This window comes from Petaurus breviceps, unplaced genomic scaffold (assembly GCF_028583685.1).
Source record: "Petaurus breviceps papuanus isolate PSGF00001 unplaced genomic scaffold, PetGlider_PUasm1.0 173, whole genome shotgun sequence".
NCBI lineage: Eukaryota > Metazoa > Chordata > Mammalia > Diprotodontia > Petauridae > Petaurus > Petaurus breviceps.
Window position 1 is genome coordinate 20,938,750 of NW_027185759.1, and position 17,352 is coordinate 20,956,101.

The 17,352-nt window shown below is 43.4% G+C and overlaps 1 protein-coding gene across 6 annotated transcripts in view; it reads left to right on the plus strand.

Moving 5' to 3' along the window:
* PPM1L (protein phosphatase, Mg2+/Mn2+ dependent 1L) overlaps positions 1-13,981 on the plus strand; it is a 310,982-nt gene extending 297,001 nt beyond the window's left edge. For all 6 annotated transcript variants that reach the window (XM_069083498.1, XM_069083499.1, XM_069083501.1 and 3 more), the window contains one exon: positions 2,109-13,981. In XM_069083498.1, coding sequence (XP_068939599.1) covers positions 2,109-2,455 — 347 coding nt within the window. In that variant the 3' untranslated portion in view covers positions 2,456-13,981. The remainder of the gene's footprint in view (positions 1-2,108) is intronic.
* The last annotated feature ends 3,371 nt before the right edge of the window (positions 13,982-17,352 follow it).

Consider the following 17,352-nt stretch of genomic DNA (forward strand, 5'->3'; position numbering starts at 1 on the left):
AAAGAAAGATTCTGATCACAAACTAAGAAAAAAAACATTTTTGTATTAATAATGTGCTCTGTGATTAGGCTCAGATCTGCCCCCAAATAATGTTACTTAGCACAATACTCATCTTTATCCAGAGGTGGACTGGAGCTAGCTTGTACCAGCTTGAAAAGCTGATTGTTAAATTTTCAGTGGGAGTATTTACACCCTAGAAACTGACAAAAGCCACAAATCAGGGCTTGATTTATTATTTTATTGATTAGATTTGAGAAAGTGATAGAGAAAATGTTAATGATACAGATCAAACTTTTAGAAATTAGTTGTGTGATATTGGGGGCTGGTTGTTAAACATTCACCAGTGCACCATTCTCTGTACCCAAGATATTTCCAACTTGGTGGGAGAGATGTCCAGACTGGTATCATCTCCTATGGCTTCCAACATGACTCTGCTCCCCAGAGATTTCAGTTAACATTTATGGAAATCCTAAGGAGAAAAAAAAAAAAACTATACCCATTTACAGTACTGTTCTCGGTTAACATTCCAGATTTGAGCAGCCCAGTCATTATCCCATTCCCTGGGTGTCATGGAGGCTGCTTCCTTCACATCCAGGTCTCGGGCTTTTGTCTCAGGAGAAGTGCAGGCCCCAGACCCCCCTCTCCAGAAAGGAGGGGAGGCAGTGATTCAGAGCAGGGCACCGCCTTTCATTTACCTCCCTGATGAAGACTGGGCTTCCCCATACCCCGCCTCTCCAGAAGGCATTTCCCAGCATCTAGAAAGAGAGGATTTCACAATATTTTTTTAGGGAAACTTGAAAGGGAGGTTGTTCATAGGCTTCTGTAGACCTCAGTTTGATGTTTCTCTACAGCTTGTTATATACGGAAAAATAAACCTAGCAAAATCAAGAAGGCTCCCCCTGTTCTGACCGGCCGAAGCTCTGAGGCATTTTGGGGTAACTAAAGCATTTTACCAGCAGGAGAAGGGAATGTGCAGAGGAAAACACTGCCATTGTCAGGAAGCTTCTGCTTTCACCCGGTGCAGATCACAGGAGCAGGTGCAGGCAGACATTAAGAAGCTTCTGATTTAGGGTAGGGTGAGTTCTTGCCATAAGCATGGAGAGAGCTCTCCGCCCCAGGAAAGGTTGTCCCAAAAGTCTTAGGGCAGATAAGCTCAACGCTGCCCTAAGACTTTTGGGACACCCTCCAGACGACAGCGCACTTGTTCAACCCAAGAAGAAGGGAGAGAGAGGGAGTGTGTGTGTGTACACGGTCTTGCTCTACACACAGATGCATCTTTTATTTCTTCACCAGCTATGTTTCCAAATGTCTTCTAAGAGAACCACCCCTTTATGACAAAGAATAAAAGAAAGTGGGGTGGGGAAGGGGAGCAACTGGACAGAACCACAGACCTCGGCAGCTCCCCTTGTGTCCTGGAGGCCAGGCTTGGTGGGCTTCCCTTGGGAGGTGGTGGCTTTTTCCCTTAGAGGGCTTTGAATCCACTGTGAGAGCCCAGGGCTGGACTCTCACCTTCTCCCCTCCCCTCTCCCTAGCTGGGCTGCCTGCCGCTGCTCCCAGCTCCTTATTCCCACTCAGGCTCTTAACTACTTGCAGCTAAAGTGTTAGCTAATTAATCTAAGGCATCATGCCCTAAGTGCATTTCTATTTTAAAAGGAGACCGTTTAAGAGGAAAAGTCTTTAAAATTAAAAGGAATTAAAATCTAATGATACAGTTTCAAATGCCAAGCCTTTGGGTGGAGGAAATACTTTTGGACCAGGAAACATTTAGGTCATATAAACAACCTAGCCATACGGAGGTCAGGGTGCTAAACCTAGAGTCAGGAAGACCTGAGTTTGAATCCAGACGCAGACACTTAATGGCTGTGTGAGCCTGAACCAGTCACTTCATCTATATCAGTCTCAGTTTCCTTATCTGTAAAATGAAAATAACAGTAGCACCTGCTTCTCAGGCTGTGGTGAGAATCTAATGTTGTAATATTTGTAAAGGACTTTGCAGAACCTTAGAGCACTATAGAAGCACTAGCTGTTGTGTAAGCTAGCCCCTGGCTCATAGTCACAGGCCGTGTCAGTGTCTGAGCTTCCAAGTCAATGGTCTCATTGTTTTTCAGGTGGCTTCATCAGCTTCAATGGCTCCTGGAGGGTCCAGGGCATCCTGGCCATGTCTCGCTCCCTGGGTGATTACCCACTGAAGAACCTGAACGTTGTCATCCCTGACCCAGACATCCTGACCTTTGACCTGGACAAGCTGCAGCCTGAGTTCATGATCTTGGCATCGGACGGCCTCTGGGACGCCTTCAGCAATGAGGAGGCGGTGCGGTTCATCAAGGAGCGCTTGGACGAGCCCCACTTTGGGGCCAAGAGCATTGTGCTGCAGTCCTTTTACAGAGGCTGCCCTGACAACATCACGGTCATGGTGGTGAAATTCAGAAACAGCAGCAAAACCGAGGACCAGTGAGGTCGTGTCCTGCGGGTCCACGCCCGCTAGACTGAAGGACTTTCAATAATTTGCTTTACTTTGATGTGGTAGAAAAGTAGCAAGACTCCTTAAGATTATGCCCAGAAGATCCAGGACAGCCCCCTTCCCTCATGGTCCTCGACCTGTGTCTGGTGAAGTAAGGATGGAGGCCACCAGCCGGCAGGACCCTGGAGGCTGGACCAGCAGCTTCTCCCACCCTCCTCCCACCTTCCTTTGCCAGGTTTCTAATATATCTCTATAGAAGCATACACGTATATCTATGAAGAGATGCAGCATATATAGGCCTATGGTGGCCGTTTTCAGTTTTAAGGTTTCTTTTTAATCCCCTTTTAAATGTCTTCAGGTTTTAGACTCCATAAGCTTGCTTTGGGGCAGTCAGCTGGGGCAGGTAGGAAGACCTACCTAGCCACACACACAGGCAACTGTTGTTGCTGCAAGATGATTGTCCTGGGAAATGATGCCACCGTCCCAGCTCCAGGGAAGTTTATTCAGCTCCCTGGCAGCTGAGAGGGTGGTTCTAAGTGAGGTTAGGACCAGCTGCTCTTTTTGGTTTGTTTTCTAGGGACTTTTGGGGAAGGAGGAAGAAGCCTCTGTGGGTGTGGAATGGGGAAGGTCACAGGGTCCAGGGGCAGCCTCTGACTCATGACAGCCCTTTAAGTCTTTCAGCAAACCCTGCCCGTCTTCTGACTGCCTCCATGCCTTTGTCTAAATCTAGCCAGGTTTCCGTAGCTCCAGCCGGCCCTTACTCTCAGCAACTGAAAACCGTCCAGCTTCCCCCAAACCAACCACATTGGTGTGTTGATGTAGATCATCAAGAAACCAGATTGTCCTGGCAGCCAAACCCTCCACCATTGGATGCCCTCGACGTCTTTCATTTTGCATTCACTAGTCAGAGAAGAATGAATGGGACCTCTGCTGAACCCCTGTGTTTGCATTATACCCAAGACTAAAGAGGCATTGGCTGGCAAGATCCCCAGCTCAAAGTTAGTTCCAGCTACTTCTTAAGAGACAAATTTAAAAAAAATAAACCTCAGTGACTTTAGAGGATTGATATGAAATGTTTATCAGGTCATCCTGAGCTCATGTTTCTGATGTCGGAGTAGGTCCCAGCCATCTTGGCCCAGAGTCAAATTGTACTCAAGCCAAAATTGGGTTAGTTCTCTTTGATTGTGGTTGGGGATGAACATCCCTTTCCTCTTCCTCCTCTGCCCTCAGGATCATGTGGAACAGATGGCTGCTGACTGGGGCTTGGGTCACTGTGGTCACTTCCCCCTGCAGTGGCCTGGAAATCTCTCCACCTCCCATTCCATCAAAGCCACCACATCCCCAGGTGGGCTACGGAAGGGACTCAGGTATCAGGTAGCTTGGCTTCAGCAGGTCCCTTTCGAATGACCGGGCAGAGACAGAGAGAGCAGGGAGAGTCTGTGGAGTCATGTTCACCAAGGCCCAGGGTATCAGGTCTCAGTAGGGGACGTTTTAGGGGCATCGGTGGTCAGGTTGCCTTAGTCCTGCAGGCATTTTGATCAGCTAGCCAGGAGTCTCTGGTGGCAGCTTTCATCTCTTGGCCACAGCTCTGTGTCAGGCTTTGTTCCTTTGGAGAGGGCTCACCCTTCTTCCTGTTCTTCAGTGTCCCTTGGTGCTCATATTATCCCCCTGAGTTTCCATGGCAATAACAAAGAACTAATTCTGCGCAGCTACCAGAACAGAAATAGGGAAGCCAGTGATGAATGATAGCCTCACAAAGTGGAACTAGGGACAATGGATGAAGTCCTAGAGAGGCAAATTTAGGCTTGGTTAGAGGGGAAAACCCTTCCTAACAGTGAGAACTATCTGTAAGTGGAATGGGGTGCCAGGGGAGGTCACAGTCTCAGAGGCAGTCAGATGTAGAGGCTAAGTAGTTTGCCCACCATCATACAAGTTATTGGTGTCAGGGGCCAGATTTGAACTTTGGGGCATTGTCTCCAAATACAGCTGGTTCCTCATTTCTGGAGCTCTTCTAGACAACACGCTATCAAAGATGTTAGAAGGGAGAGCCCTTAGCATGAAGTAAAGTCTGAGCTGGACGTTGAAGGAAAAAAAAAAAGATTTGGACAGGCAGAGAGGAGGAGGGAGAATGAAGGGCATCTCCTGGCTCCTTACTGCTCCCCCAGAAATCTCTCCCAGAAATATAACTGAAACCAAGAGCCCCCTTTCCTGTGCTCCCAGGGCTATGACTGTTGCGGGGAAAGGTGTGGGAATCAAGATCCTTAGGCTCCCAAGTGAGCCCTTGCCAGGGTATATGAAATAGGATGGGAGAGTGAAAGGCAGGAAGCACTGCCTTTTCAAAGAACCTTCTGGCTTTTCTATAGGCTGACTTTGTCCATGGTCCTCATTTGTGCCAAATTCAGGTATGGTTTCTGATCTGTCCTGGCAGGCTGAGAATGGCCACCCTCCCCAGCCTTTAGAAGAATCAGGAAAGAAACCTGCCTTCCTCCTGCCCCTCTGTGTAACTGACACTCCTAAAAGGTGTGATCTGGGTTCTGATGCTGCTCAGTATTGGTCCTGTGTCCCACTCCATCTGTCAAAAGGAGAACCTCTCTGGGTGATGCCCAAGGAACAGAATTAACCTTCTGGAGTGAGTGATCTGGGTGGAGTCATGGATTAAAGCCCGGTGGGACTTTTGAGGCCCTCTGCTCTAGCACCCTCCTCTTAACCATTGAGGGGACACTGGTTAAAAGAGATTGGGGACTGGCCCAAGATCACTCAGCTAGTAAGCTTTAGAGATGATATTTGAACCTCAGTCTTCTAGCACTTTCTACCATGTCCTGTAAGTGGATGGGTACCAGAGGTACATTCTGTGGTGATCCAAAGACCCTCTGCCAGTCATGGCTAGGAGGAAGGGTTCTTATCAGGGAGAGGATCACCTACCCAGAACACTCTGTACAAGAACTGTTTATCTAGGATATTACTTTAGCCATAGAGAAGCTGGCCCCTTGAAAACAGGTCTCGCTTAATTGATTGGAACTGTAAATGGCACTATTCTGGTATATGTGTATCTCCCTTCATTCAGCTCCCATGGGCTCAATGGCAAATCCAGTCCTTTTCTACAAAATAAGCATAAAACCCATGACTGCATTAGAGGGCTTCTCAGAGGTAGTGCAGACCATTCTGGGGCTCTTCCCATAAATGAAAGAGAATGGTCAGTTTTTTCTTTCCCTCTCATTTCCCACCCCCCAGTATTTGTCCAAAGGAGAAAAAGTTCCTCCCCTAGCTGTCATGTTGGAGAATTTAGCAGTTCGTTGATTATGTAGAGAGCAAAAAAAGGCCTTAAAGGTCACTTAATCCATTAAACAGGATAGATTTAGAGCCAGAAGGAATCTTAAGGTTCTTCTTGTCCAGCCCCCTCATCTCACAGATACACTGAGGCCCAGAAAGATGACAGAACCTACCCACAGCTACTCATTTATTAATTAAGTGCCTATTTTGATAGGCCCAGGTGATGCAGAGGGAGAAAGGAAGCAGTACCTGTCCGCAGGGAGCTGACAGTCTATCAGGAGAAACTCATTTCAGTATGCACAAAGTACAGTAAAGCCAGACATCAGTAGGATTCAAAGCCAGGCCATTCTCTCCTTGGTCCAGCTCTTTTTCCATTCTGCCTTCTTTGCTAATAGGGCATGCTTTGTTCTCTGCCATACCCACATGCACCATTAAAGGTAGATTCTTGAGGGTTACAGAAATGTTTTTCCTTTTTGACTCATCCCTAAACTGAACATCCTTTAATCTTCCCCAGCCATTGGCTCATCACACCAGACCAAGCCACTCTGCTCCCAAGACTGGTGTACGGTTCTGTCATCTCATTAGATTGCTTTGGTTCCAACACCAAGCTCCAGGTCTGGGGTCCTGATTGACTACCTCTTCAGGGTCATTGACACATGACTGTCTCTTACCGGCCATGAGCTGTAGTTATAACATTAGGATTAAAAAAACCAAAAACTTAATTTTTTTTGTCTTTTTATCACCTACATTTCCTTTTCCCTCCCCCAAGACAGCTCTCTCTATAACAAAAAATAAAAAAAGGAGGAAGAAAAACAGTGCTGCAAATTCAACCAGCCCATCCAAAAGAGCCTGACATTATATGCAGCATTCCCCAGGTTCCTACTTGTGCCAATTCTTGATGGCCACGCTTGGCCATTTTCATTTTTCAGCATTCAGTTTTGATTCTAACGATAGGATTTACACTAAATAATTGATCATTTCAGCACTAGTCCAAAGGGTTCTACTTTCTTACAAAAGCAACATAAGGAATTGTTTCTTAATATGACAAAATGTAATAGATTGAGAATGAATGAAATGAGCAAAACCATCACAGAAAAGCTTAGCTTTCAGTTAAGTTCACCTTCCCATCCTTGTCACTGATACATTTATATATACTCACATATGTATGTATATATGTGTGTATTACATGTATATGTGCACACATATATACACATCATATATGTGTACACACATATTTTTAAACAGTTGCTTTTAGCAAAAATGTTCGCTTCCTATGTGAATTTGCTGTTTTATCCCTGACTCATCCAAGAAAAGGAAGATCTAAATTTGCCTGTTCAGTTATTGTGTATCTATTATGAAGTTGATAACCATGTTAGGTAGTTACCTCTTAGATAAACATAGGATGTAACAGTATCCTTAATCCTTGAAAGGATTTGAATGTTTTCTGGACCACATGCTTGATATTTTGTCTGTCTGTAGGGGGGTGCTTAGAGTTATGATTTCACCAGCTTAAGGAACTCCCACCACCAGTACACATCAGCACTTCTGTCATTCATGGTTTTTGAGAGTTTCATAGAGTGTGGAGAAGTCAGGTGGCTTGACCAAGATGACAAAGCCAGTCTGTGTCAGAGATGGCACTTGAGCCCAGGTCTTTGAGAGTTTTCCCTTGACCCCTGAGTCCGATACGACCTCATGAAGTTGCTGCCTTAAAACCAGAACAGACAAAACCATAGAATAACTATAAAATGTTCCCAATTCTGGAAAAGATATGGCTGTTTCCAAAAAAAATTGCTGGTGGTAAAAAATTTTCGTTTTGCTGGTGGTAATTTTAGCAAGCTCCTGAATCTGTTGGGTGATACACTCGATTTCTAGAGCTTTCCTTTGTGTGGCGATGGCTGTGGATGTGATCCGCTCTGGGAACCTGCTTTCCTTGATTATCCAGGTATCAATGAATAATTTGAACATAAGTGAAATGGGGAAGTCCTAGGACTGTGTATTTAAATGGAAAGTGTCTATTTCTGAATATGCAAGATCTTATTATAGGCTCCCTATAGATAGTCAGTCCTCATCCCCACCCCCAAAACCCCAATGACTTACCATATGTTCAGCAACCACGGCGTCCTACGTGCAGTCAGTTTTCTAAATCCAAGTCAAGGATTTAAAGGAGAACATGTATCTGTCTCTTCACAACCAACCTTAAGGGACTCTCATTACTGATTTAGAACCTCGTCAAGAAATTCCTCGTGGGAGGGAGCAGCCGTGTGGGGGCATGATTCAAGCCTGGTTTCCTGATGCCAGATTCTCTCCAGCACCTCCTTCTGACAAGGACGTGTGGCAGGTCACTCGTCATTGGAACTCATCACCTTCAAAAGCAGATTCTCCTTATGGTTTGGGTTTTTTTTTTTTTTAGGATCATATGCTAACACTTCCCTTGAATGTAAATGACTCCTAGAGTTAGAAGCATCCTTTTTTCTAGGGCTTTGTGACACCCACAGAATCATGCTACTGTAACAGCATTGTGTGAAGGAGGGAGAGAACAGCTGTTATTTTATTCCAAGACAAGATCACAGAGTTGAATTTAAGTGGTGATGTACCCCAAGGAAATAGCCATGGCAGATTTTAAAGGGTGTAGGAGAAGAAATGGGGGCTCAACCTGTTTTGTGTCATGGACCTCTTGGATTATCTGGGAAACTTAGGGATGCCTTCTCAGAATCATGTTTTTACATGCTTAAAGTAAAATACATAGGGTTACAAAGGAAACTAGTCATATGGAAATAGCTAACAAAAGAGTAAAAAACACTTTCACAGATTCCAGGTTAAGTAATTCTGATTGGCTCTGGGCTCTCATCCCTGCCCTCCAAATCAGAGCCCCTCCATGCCTTGTTCCCCACTATGCCAGGAGAGCATGGAGGCTGTTCATCAGTCATCTCTCTCTCTGGCACGACCAGCCCGCCTTTCCATTCATACTTCTCTCTGATGCCACCCTTCATGTTATTTCTTTATAAGAGTCAAAGCTTCTTTAAATCTTGAAAAAGAAGATATTACATATAGTTGTCCCGCACGCCATATACTTGGTGTTCCAGCAGAGTTAATAGGAGAATTGAGGTCAGGTAGACAACATTGCAAGCTCTTAGACTGGCTGAGGAAAATCATGTTCTCCAAATGTTTTTTTTTTCAGGGTAGGGGATGCAAAGTTGGAGCTAGAACTTATGCATATTGTTTGTGTCTTAAAGATCTAGCTAATCCTCAGATAACTAACACCCATGTTTGCTTAGATTTTTACAAATCTGGATGAGTTCTAAGGCCCCTTTGAGTTGTGAATCAGGAATCCCAAGATGTTCCCCTTTGGGTTCTAAAGATAGATGTCTCCCAAACGGGTCAGATACCATGACAATGAAATATCTTTGAAGGGGCTAACAAATGCCTGTGTATATGTATGTCTGTGTGTATATCCAGCCATCCACCCATATATATTTATATTTATGCCTGTGAGTATAGGTGTACACTAAAAAACAAAACCAGTTCTAAGCCACACAAGTCTGGAGGGGAAATAGAGTATTTTTGAGCCATTTCAGCCTATAAAAATAAGCTGATGGTAAAGTATAGTGCTGGAAGTGGAAGCCAGCTCTCCTCTTGGTCTCTTCACAAACGCCTAGTTTGAAGTTCTTTGTTGTTCCTTTGGTAAATGGGAGTCCCTTGAAAGGAGGTGCCATATCTAGTCTTTATCATTGTTCCCCCAGGGCTCAGCACAGTGCCTTGCACATAGCATGCATTAATAAATGTCTGGGGAACACAGTCATTGAATTTTGAGAATAAGAACAAACAATCACTGCTTTTTCCAGTAATCGAAAATGATAAAATGGGTGGTCCAAAAGAAGCCCCCACAGAGAGACATGTACCAGATTTCCTTAATTTAGGCATCAGCTGAAGAGCAAAACAGACACAAGTCTTCAGGTATTTTTAACTTGGTTATAGTTTTCATTGAGTTTCTAAGAATGTATGAGGGGGGCATGTTTATGTGTCAAAACACCAGCATCCAGAAAGAACAATGGACAGATTTATGAATTAATTCTTTGTTTACATGTCTATTGCAAAAGGAAATCATTTGGGAGAGTCAGTTTCATTTAGGAAAGCAAATGCCTAAAATGGAATTTGTCTCATATGAAACTAAATATCACTCATGAATTTATATGGATTTTACAGGTCTTCTTTTAACATGGTCAGAACAGTTCAGTTTTCCATTCCACTCACTTTTAGTTGTTCCCCTACTTTGGGCCCCCAATCATGATCATAATGACATGTTTTTAATACTTATGAATGATTTCTGATGCAGCATCACATCCGGTTTCACAAACATCCCTTTATCCACAACTACAAAATGTATTCAGGTCACGTGAAATGAATCCTGCTCTGAGAAGTGGCAAATTGACCCCTTTCTTGTAAAGAAGTTTCTCCATGAACTTGACCTTCTGGTGGTTTTGATGCAAAAGTTGGACCAAAAAGAAGAAATCATCAACCGAAAAGACAGAAAGGAAATCTCCTTTATGGTTCAGATGAATGTTGTTGGCACCAGCACAAAATTAAACATAGTTTCTCACTACATAGATGGAGTCACTGTCATAAAGGAGAATATTGGAGACTTAAGTGGCCCTGGCTATGCCCATCCATAGCCTGGGTGCTTCCAGATTGCACAGCCTCAGAAGGTGATGGGGTGGGGTGAGGTGGGCACCACAGCAGAACCCTCTTGGCTTCTCTCTACTGTGATTCACTCACCTGGGCAGCAACTCTTCTGAGAGGCTTCCCTCCCCTCCAGGGAAGACTCCCTAGTGGACAGCCATTGTAGAACTACAGGTTTAGGGCAGGAGAGGACCTTGAGGGCCATTTAGTCCAACCTCTTAATTTCAGAAATGAAGAAAACAGACCCAGAGAGGTCGTGTCTTACCCAAGGTCACACGGCTAATTAGTGGTATAGGAGGGGATTTCCAGAGCACAGCATATTCTACTGAAGTACACTGCTTTCCCCTCCTCTCTTTTCTCCTGTGGGTCAACTTGTACTGTGAAAAGGAATGCTTAGGCAGAGCCATCCCCTCCTCCTCTTGCCAGACATCTTCTAGAGAAGAGGTGGGAAGACTGGGGGATGGAAACAGCTCTGTGTGACTCATTTTTCATAGCAAGTGAGATGAGAAGCAGGGATGGTATTTATCACCAGTATGTCCCTGGGTTTCTCATTGATCAGTAACATAGACACAATAAGAATGCCACTTCTAATGACCAGTTCCTTCTCTGACATTGGGTTTGCCTAGTTATCCAGGCTGAAAGTTTGAGTCATTGTAGGCCCAGGTCCCAGGCTGGGCCTTGAGTCTCACATCCTGACCAAACATAGGAATCACAGATTGTTTTCTTTTCTATGGCAAAATAAAAATGGAAATTCCAAACTTCACCCCCAACCCATCTCTGCAGATGGTGGACCCATCACCTCTTTTTAAAGAAAAGAGGAAGGGGCTTTGGTGAGTTATATAAAATTTTCACCTATACAATTTATGACATAAGCTTTCCCTTGTTTCAGATAGCTATACTTATAAGGAGAGGTTTGGACTTTTTAGTTTTAAACTAGTCACAAAGGGAGTCAAAGAAATACTATTCCAGTAGCTTTCAAGGAAAATATTTAATGGGTTGTTGGGCATATTTGCCAAATTCTCTGCTTTTGTTTATTTGAATGATGAATCATAGGAATATAGATTTAAGGGTGATAGAGGGAGAAAGGGTCTTTCCTGTGTCCCCAGAAGTAGTCAGTACCAGGAGTATGGGTTCATATCCAAGTCCTTTGGTTCCAGTTCTTTCCACTGCTTTTGAAATCTTTGCCTTGTTTCCTCTGATTAAGCTTCATTATCGAGACACATTTTAAAGAAATAAACAAGACTTGCTATTTGTATGAGACTTCTATTTTCTTTCTTTCTCTTTTAAATTGCAAGCATGGTGTAATAGGACTGAATTCCAGAGTTCTAGCTTTTTATTGGCTGGGTGGCCCTGAGCAAGGCACTGCTGGGCCTTAGTTTCCTTATCGGCAGAATGTCAGGGTTGAATTAGATGGCCTTGAAAGTCTATTACAGTTTTGTGATTGTATGTTTTAGGCCCTTTTCTGGACTTCCTCTGTGCACAGGACAAATGCTTATTAAAGGATCCACCATTTACTCTGATTATACAAAGTGAGAGGCAGGTGTGGGGTAGTGTCAGGGAGACCTGGGAGGAAGCTCTTCCCTGACATGCACAGTCAAGAGTAAAGGTCACTAGACCTGTAGGTGCCCTCAGAGAACTCTCTAAGACCATAAAAGGCAGAGCAATTATGGATCTGCATGGGGGGAGGGGGAGGAAACCTACTCACTGGGAATTCCCTATACTGCTGAAGTCACAGGACTGGACAAAAATATTAATGTATACAGGTGGAAACTAACTGGTAGTAGGAAAATTCCCTGAAATATGCCCAAGTGAGTGACTTGCCCTTAGCATCTCAAGCTTCATTCCGTTAGCCAAGGAGACCAATGCTTTTCTCGATGAAGATATTTTAGCTTCAATATATGAACATCTGAGAAATGAGTTTTAGCATAGGACTAGTACACAGTGGGCACTTAATACATGCTTATTTAATTGAACTGAATTTCCTCATCTTTATGCACCATGGAACAGGGCCTGTCACTGGTCAAGTATGGAAATCATTTGTAAGAATGCATTTTCAAGCTGTCCAAGGAATATCACTTCCCATAGGGCCATGGAGTTAAGGAAAGGTGACACAGCCAGAGAGGGTCTCCCCCTGACCCTTTTAAGAATGGTTGGCACTTACTAGTTAAGTCCAGGATCATCACTCGCCCTTCTCAAGTCTTCCTCTGCAATCTTTGATCTCTCCAGTTTTGCATCCTAGGAACGTAACTAAATAATGCCTGTCTTTCATTTGAAAACTCTTCCGATCTTCCTCCCAGGCCTCTTCTGTCAGATCCACAATCACTGAGCTTGCTTGCCAACTGCCTAGTAGATAGACACATTCACTGTCCCAGTCACAGTCCTGTGGCCAGCTCACCTCCAAGGGTACTGAAGCATCCTCGTGAAAGTAACAGGAAGGCTGCTGGCTTTGGAGGGAGGAGTGTTAGGGGGAATCCCAGCAGTCACTCAGAAGCTTGTCCTCATCTAAATAAGGAGGGGGTTGGAGTACTCTTCCTCCAAGGTCTTCCCTGCATTAGAATTTAAAATCCTTGAGGGCAAGGACCGAGCAGGTTCTTTGGTCTCCCTATCCACGTGCTATTACATGTCATTTCATGCCAATGCCTGGCCCATAGCCAGCACTTCAGAAGTGCTTTTTAAATTACCAGACGTCTATTACCCAAGGCCTTTCCCAATTGATTCATCGTGCCAGTATCTGGAATTGAAGATCATTTTCTTCAAGACCAATAATTCTTTATCGTTACAACCAAATTAGAGTAAATTCAAAGAAAATCAAAATCTTTTCTGATTTGATCATATCCAAGAGTAGGTGGAGCCCGATTGTAGAAGAAATTAGAACAGAAATCATAATCCTCAGGCAATGGAAGCAATCTCAAAACATGCCAATATCTTCCAAGGGCCACTTTTCTGATACCCAGTAGTTGAGACTGCAGAATCAAGAAGGATCGTTAACATTTTTTGTTTATAAGAATTAGAACAGATTATTATTATTTTTTGGTCTCTGAACTTTAAATACTTGAATCGATAGTTTGTCATAATTCAGCCTTTCCAGGGCCATCAGGCTATGTTCAGGGTAGGAAGTTGCACATCTCTGTGCCTCAGATTCTCCCATAAAGGCTCTCTGTGACATGCTGGACATTGCATCAAAAGCCAAGTTGGTCAGGAGAACAAGAAAACCTTGGGGCAACCTCATTACTCTTGTTACCCATCAGAGGGTTTTATAGTGATTATTCTACATTTGTCTCTAAGAGACAATTTGAAAAAGCAAAACCAATGTGTCAATACGCCAACGCATTCACTGTAGCCCATCGTAGAGTGTATGGCGTTGCTTGGTCCCACCATGGTAGGGAACTCTGACCCTTCCTTCCTTCCTTTCCCATGTGTATTACAGTTAGCTGTAGAGGTATCCCACCCAATCCCTGTGTCTGTGCAATTCCAGATCCTGTATTATTGTATCCAAAACAATGGACTACTGAAATTTCAGCCTCAATGATATGATTCCAATGAAAATAAACCCATTAAAGTTACCTGACTTTACATATGGACTGCCCTGTGTTTCTTTTGTTCAGATTGTTCAAGGCTGCAGTGCCTTACAGTGCTGTGGTAATTACTCAGGACAAAGAAAATGTCTTAGATTTAATGACATCCAAAAAACTTTACAACTTTTTTACACCTTAAAAAAAATTTAATATACAGGATGGCCACCATTCACTTTAAAAATCACTTGTTTTATACAGTTTGGCATTGAGTTCACAAGATTTTGAGACATGTTCTTTAATTCTTCATGATAAAACTATACATCACAGATAGTAAAAACATTTTTGAAGAAGTCCATTTTTCTAAGTCTAGAATTGGTAATAGCCCGTAGATCTTCAATGGAGTTCAAATCAAGTGAGTTTTCGGGCCTTTGAAGCATGTTTATCTCAGTCACTTTAATGAATTGCTTAACTTTTCATGACACATAAACACTATGTAATCATCTTGCAGTATTCCGTCTCCATTTGGGAATTTCTACGATTCTGGAACAGTTTATTTTTCAGCAAATTAATCTGTTTATCAGATTTTATAATTTCCTCAATGAAGAAGTCTTCCAAGATCAATGGAAATTAAAAAAAAAATTTCCTTTTTGGAGGGCAATTGGGGTTAAGTGACTTGCCCAAGGTCACACGGCTAGTTTTTGTGTTAAGTGTCTGATGCTGGATCTGAACCCAGGTCCTCTGCACCACCTAGCCACCCCCCCCCCCTTTTTTTAAATGGGAGATGATGTTTTACTGTGTGGTCAAAATACCAGTCTCACAGACTCACCAGGACTTCTTCAGACAAGACTTTCGGTATGTTCTGGAATTGAAAGATGAGCTTTATCAGTACAATTACCTTTTAAAAATCTCAAGTACTCCAGTCTTCCAACTGACTTGCTCGGGACAAGCTGTTTTTTCCCTATCCTACACTACAGGGAAATCATTAGCAGTCTCTCCAGCTGCAGGTCCCTCTGAAAGCCTCTGCTTGTTTTCTGAAGGTTAATTAGGCTCTTCTGAAGTACTAGTCATTGGCTCTTGGCTTTGCTTTTGGTTTTTTATCGAACTCACCTTTGCTTTTCAGAATGATTGATCTAATTTATTATGCTTTAACCGCCCCACACCAATAGCCTCTACAGTGTCTGTAACAGTCACTGGAGTGCGCTCTTTAAGATCTACAACTTTTATACATTGTTTTGGAGTAACTGCCATTAAAAAAACCATGTAATTAAAAACTCAATTAAAAGACAGCAGTGGAATATGTGTATAACCTCAAATCCTGCACTCATCTGACAAAGAACTCACTTAAGGTGGTAACGCTAGGTTGATCTGGTTTCATCTGATCAGATCATGTTTTGAGTCTGTCAGGGTCGACAATATGCAATCAAATATTTACTGAGCACCTATTATGCACTACGAATTTCAGAGGGAAGTGGTTTTGAAAAAAAATAAAATACCCCTACCAACTAATGAACTCTAGAATCTATGTCACAGTGGTATCAACATCAAACAGAACTAGGTCCCTGTGGGCCCATAATGCCCGAGAAAACCACAATTAACATCTATGTTGTGTTCTAGTTTTATTTATTTTATTAAACATTTCCCCATCACATTTTGATTTAGTCGGATCTAGAAGGAGATTGAAAACCTAGAAAGAAATAACTATGAGACTAGAGCCAAGCAACTAATATGAGGAGAGTTTAATTTAGAATGGCAATCAGCTTTCCCCCAAGAGTAACTGAAGTTAGGATAAGCATGTGTTTTATAAAATAGTGAAGTAACAGATTGTGACAGAGTGCAGGAAGTTCTGACTTTCAGTACTGCCTCTGACACCTAGCATGTCAGCTTGGATCCAGCTCTCAAGTGAAGGGCAAGGGCCCTCTGACGGAGGCATGTGCAAAGGCTCTCCCCTCTGCATTCTACATAAGAATACTAACTCAGATTTTGTGTGGGAAAGGAAAGAAAAGGTCATAACATGGAGCGGGGAGGCTCAGTTATGAATGTAGGTTTTGTCCATGCATGCATGTATATACATGCATATACATATATGTATGCATATATATACACACATATACATTTCCCCCTAGATCAGTACTAATTCATTTGTATTCCCCAGAAGAAGAATGAAAATTTCATTTACAGATTTCTAAGAAATAAACATATCCCTCTTTGCCTGAGACACGGTGTGATACAGAGGAAAAATTCTAGATTTGGGGTTCGAATCTCAGCTCTGACATTTCCTGACTATGTGACTCTGGGCAACTCACTTAAGGTCTCTGGGCTTCATTTTCCTCCTTTCTAAGTCAGGGGATGGGAAGAATCAGCCTTGGTAGCTTCTGAGGCCTCTTCTAACTCTAAAGCTCTGACCTTCATACACCACCTAGAAGTCACCAGAGAACACACGCCAGATGCTATGAAGGAGTCATAGTTTGATGGGAATGTAGGCCATAAAGGGACTCGTTGGAGTCCATGAGCAAACACAGAAACCTCTGAAGGATTTCAGCCACCCTTGCCTGTGCCTCCAGAGGGATGTAGTGGGGGCAGAGAACCTCCATCATGAAACCAACCACACAGTGCTCTCTGGCCCAGCAACAGAAGGAGGACCTGGAGTTGGAGGCTCATGGGGTAGGTGGTGAAGGCCAGGTCTGGGAGCAGCCTCCTCATTGGAGAGAACTTCCCAAAGGAGTCACTGGGGTCTGTGAGTACTGAGGGACCAGCACAGTCAGTTCTGTGGGCTTCACAGCCAACTGGGTCACCTTGGCAAATCTTCCCCTTCCCTGGGCCTGTTGGCTCATCTGTAAAGTGTGGGGTTTGGTGTAGGTGCCCAAAGGTCCCATCTATTTCTGTGATTAGGGAATGGCCTCCACTAGAGGAAATCTCCGTTGAGACCATGAAGGACCACAGAGAATGAATTTCATGGACCCAGTGGGATTTGAGGGGTGTTGTAACTGAATCGCAGAATCATAGGTTTAGATCTTAGGAACCTTAGACCCTTCAAATTCAGGGGTGCTTAATGGTTTGGGGGTCATGGACCCCTCCCACAGTCTGGTGGAGACTATGGACCCTTTCCTTCTTGGAAGGTCTTAAATTAATAAAACAGGTAGGATTACACAAGAAAATATATTGAAGTAGTTACCAAAACACTTAAACAGGGTCACAGACCCCAGATTAAGAACCCTTGCCTAGGTGCTATGAAGCCAAACTGAGGAGTCCCCACTGTGTCTGGATATCTCTCACGTTTTGGAGGCAAGATAACATTGAATAGCATATGGATTTGGAGTCAGGAAGACCTTTGTTTAAATTCTGATGCTGACATTTCCTAGCCATGTTCTCTGAACCTGAGTTTTCTCATTGGCAAAATGGAATGAAAAGCAAAAATAAAATAAAATAAGG